We start from the raw sequence: 1,871 nt of genomic DNA, 5'->3' as shown, positions 1-1,871 counted from the left end.
TTATTATCCTAGTCGGCACGATGCAGAGGAGAAGAAATAGGGCTGAATAAATTAAAAAAACAAAAAAGTTGAAAACACAATTTTGAAGGTGTAAAAAAATTAAAGCAAACGTATAGGGAATGGGCACATTCACAATGAAAGCCAAATAAACAAGAGAACTGACATCGGACTTGAAGATTACAGCATTGCACTGCCTCCCCTCCACAACAACACTTAACAGCAAACCAAAAGCGGGGAAACGCTCACAACCAAACAAGCATTCTAGGCCATACCCACATACACATAACTAGGACACAATAAGAATCTATTAACATTCAGATTTCATTTCTCTGCCACATGAACAAACATACTGAAATTAACCAACACAGCAGAACCCAAAGATGCACAGCTGAGATTTCAAATAATAATCTATCTAAATGAGAAGAAGAACCAGAAAAAGTAGTATTATAGGAAAGCTTCAAAGATTAGTCATTGGTAATTTCAGCTCAAAAAGGAGTCAAATATTACTATGATCCAATACAATGCAAATCAAAACCCTAAACCACAACATTAACTAAAAATATAAAAACCCAAACCCTTAACTCCTGAAAACACACAAAAAATTAATTCTTGCTCCATTTTCAGAAGATGGGGTTGGGTAAATAGAGAAATTCAAATCTACTCTTCCTCGCTGGCGCCCTCACCGCTCTTCTTGTTGTGCTTCCTTGCATACCTCTGGTTCCTCAAAAACTTGGGATCCATCTAACAAAATTCAGGAAAGAAGGAAAAGAAAACTCCCTATCAATACACACAACATAAACAAAAGAGATAAACAAGACACAAGTAAAAGGTACCCCTTTGGTGGAGGTGTGGCGATGGCGCTTGGGCTTCTTGATGCCGTTCTTGTGGGCCTTGTACGATTGGTTGTGCGCAGTGTGATTCTTCGACTTCGCCATTTCTGTTGTCTTCTCGGTTCTGATACAGAAAAACAGATACGGATTCAGAAAAAGAAATTCAATTCAAAGAGATCGAACAACATCGTGTACGCATACAACACACACATTACAGTGTTGATGCGTCGCTGAGTTTTACCAGGATGAAGCAGCTGGCGACGCAGTTGTGGAAGGACACTGATGAGTTTTGCTTTGTTTTATCAAGTTGTGTAACCCTAGCTATGTGGTGTCTGAAATGACGAATTTGTCCTACAATTTTGGGCTGGAACAGAATCCAAAATGGGCCTTGCCATCTGTGAAAGAATTGGGCTTTTCTTATTTTCATCAACCTAACTTCAAAGTAATGGGCTCATCGGATCTTAGATCTCCGAAGCCCAAATTCTTCTGTAATCTTGACGCCTGAGGCCCAAATCTGGCCCACGTAGAATTCAAAGCCTATAATTCTTACTTCATACCAAGTCAAAACTGAACAAGTAAAAACACAAAGACCCAAATAAGAGAACTATTTCATATTATATTTTATCAAGAAAAAGGCATAAAAGGAGAATCAAATCTCGAAATTTTTTATTTGGATCGAATTTGATTTCATCTAAATTAATTATACAATAATTATAATATATTTGTTGTATAATTTATAAAAAGAGATAATTATACTCTCTTTTCTAAGTTTTCGTGTAATTATACGTAAACTTTCTATGGTTTAAAAAATTACATCTAGCACCCTTTATGTTTGCTTCCATTTAACAAATAAGTTCCTTTTGTTAGACAAAATTCATCAAATTTATTGATGTCAACAAAAAAATAATTAAAAAAATATTGATATTTACCCCCAATTGACTTATTACTAACTTATTACAGATCAAATAAATCTTCTTATGACCAAAATATTTCACTGTGGAGGGACTTATTTATTAGACGGAAGCAAATTTCAGAGGTGTT

General features: G+C 35.4%; 1 protein-coding gene across 3 annotated transcripts; it reads right to left on the bottom strand.

Annotated features, from left to right (window-relative positions):
* Positions 1–444: 444 nt before the first annotated feature.
* On the bottom strand, positions 445–1,207 carry LOC105178937 (large ribosomal subunit protein eL29z). 3 transcript variants are annotated; one of them, XM_088885673.1, is made up of 3 exons: positions 1,072–1,207; positions 834–954; positions 445–741 (listed from the first exon to the last, which is right to left on the bottom strand). In XM_088885673.1, the coding sequence occupies exons 2-3, from the start codon at positions 933–935 to the stop codon at positions 658–660; spliced, it is 186 nt and encodes a 61-aa protein (XP_088741799.1). In that variant the 5' UTR covers positions 936–954; positions 1,072–1,207; the 3' UTR covers positions 445–657. The 3 variants fall into 3 exon arrangements, with proteins under 3 accessions (XP_088741799.1, XP_088741798.1, XP_020555125.2); XM_088885672.1 differs by having other exon boundaries at positions 1,041–1,151; XM_020699466.2 differs by having other exon boundaries at positions 1,046–1,120.
* Positions 1,208–1,871: the final 664 nt, after the last annotated feature.

Source organism: Sesamum indicum, linkage group LG10 (assembly GCF_026168435.1).
Source record: "Sesamum indicum cultivar Baizhima isolate 11 linkage group LG10, ASM2616843v1, whole genome shotgun sequence".
NCBI lineage: Eukaryota > Viridiplantae > Streptophyta > Magnoliopsida > Lamiales > Pedaliaceae > Sesamum > Sesamum indicum.
The sequence above is the reverse complement of the archived record's forward strand: the minus strand, read 5'-3'. Positions and strand labels throughout refer to the sequence as shown.

What these genes read in the sequence shown, in the direction of transcription:
- LOC105178937 (XM_088885673.1), bottom strand. Translation starts at nt 935, where the DNA reads ATGGCGAAGTCGAAGAATCACACTGCGCACAACCAATCGTACAAGGCC. An exon ending in GCCACACCTCCACCAAAGGG is followed by an intron (nt 742 to 833) that starts GTACCTTTTACT and finishes GAATTTTGTTAG; the next exon opens with ATGGATCCCAAGTTTTTGAG.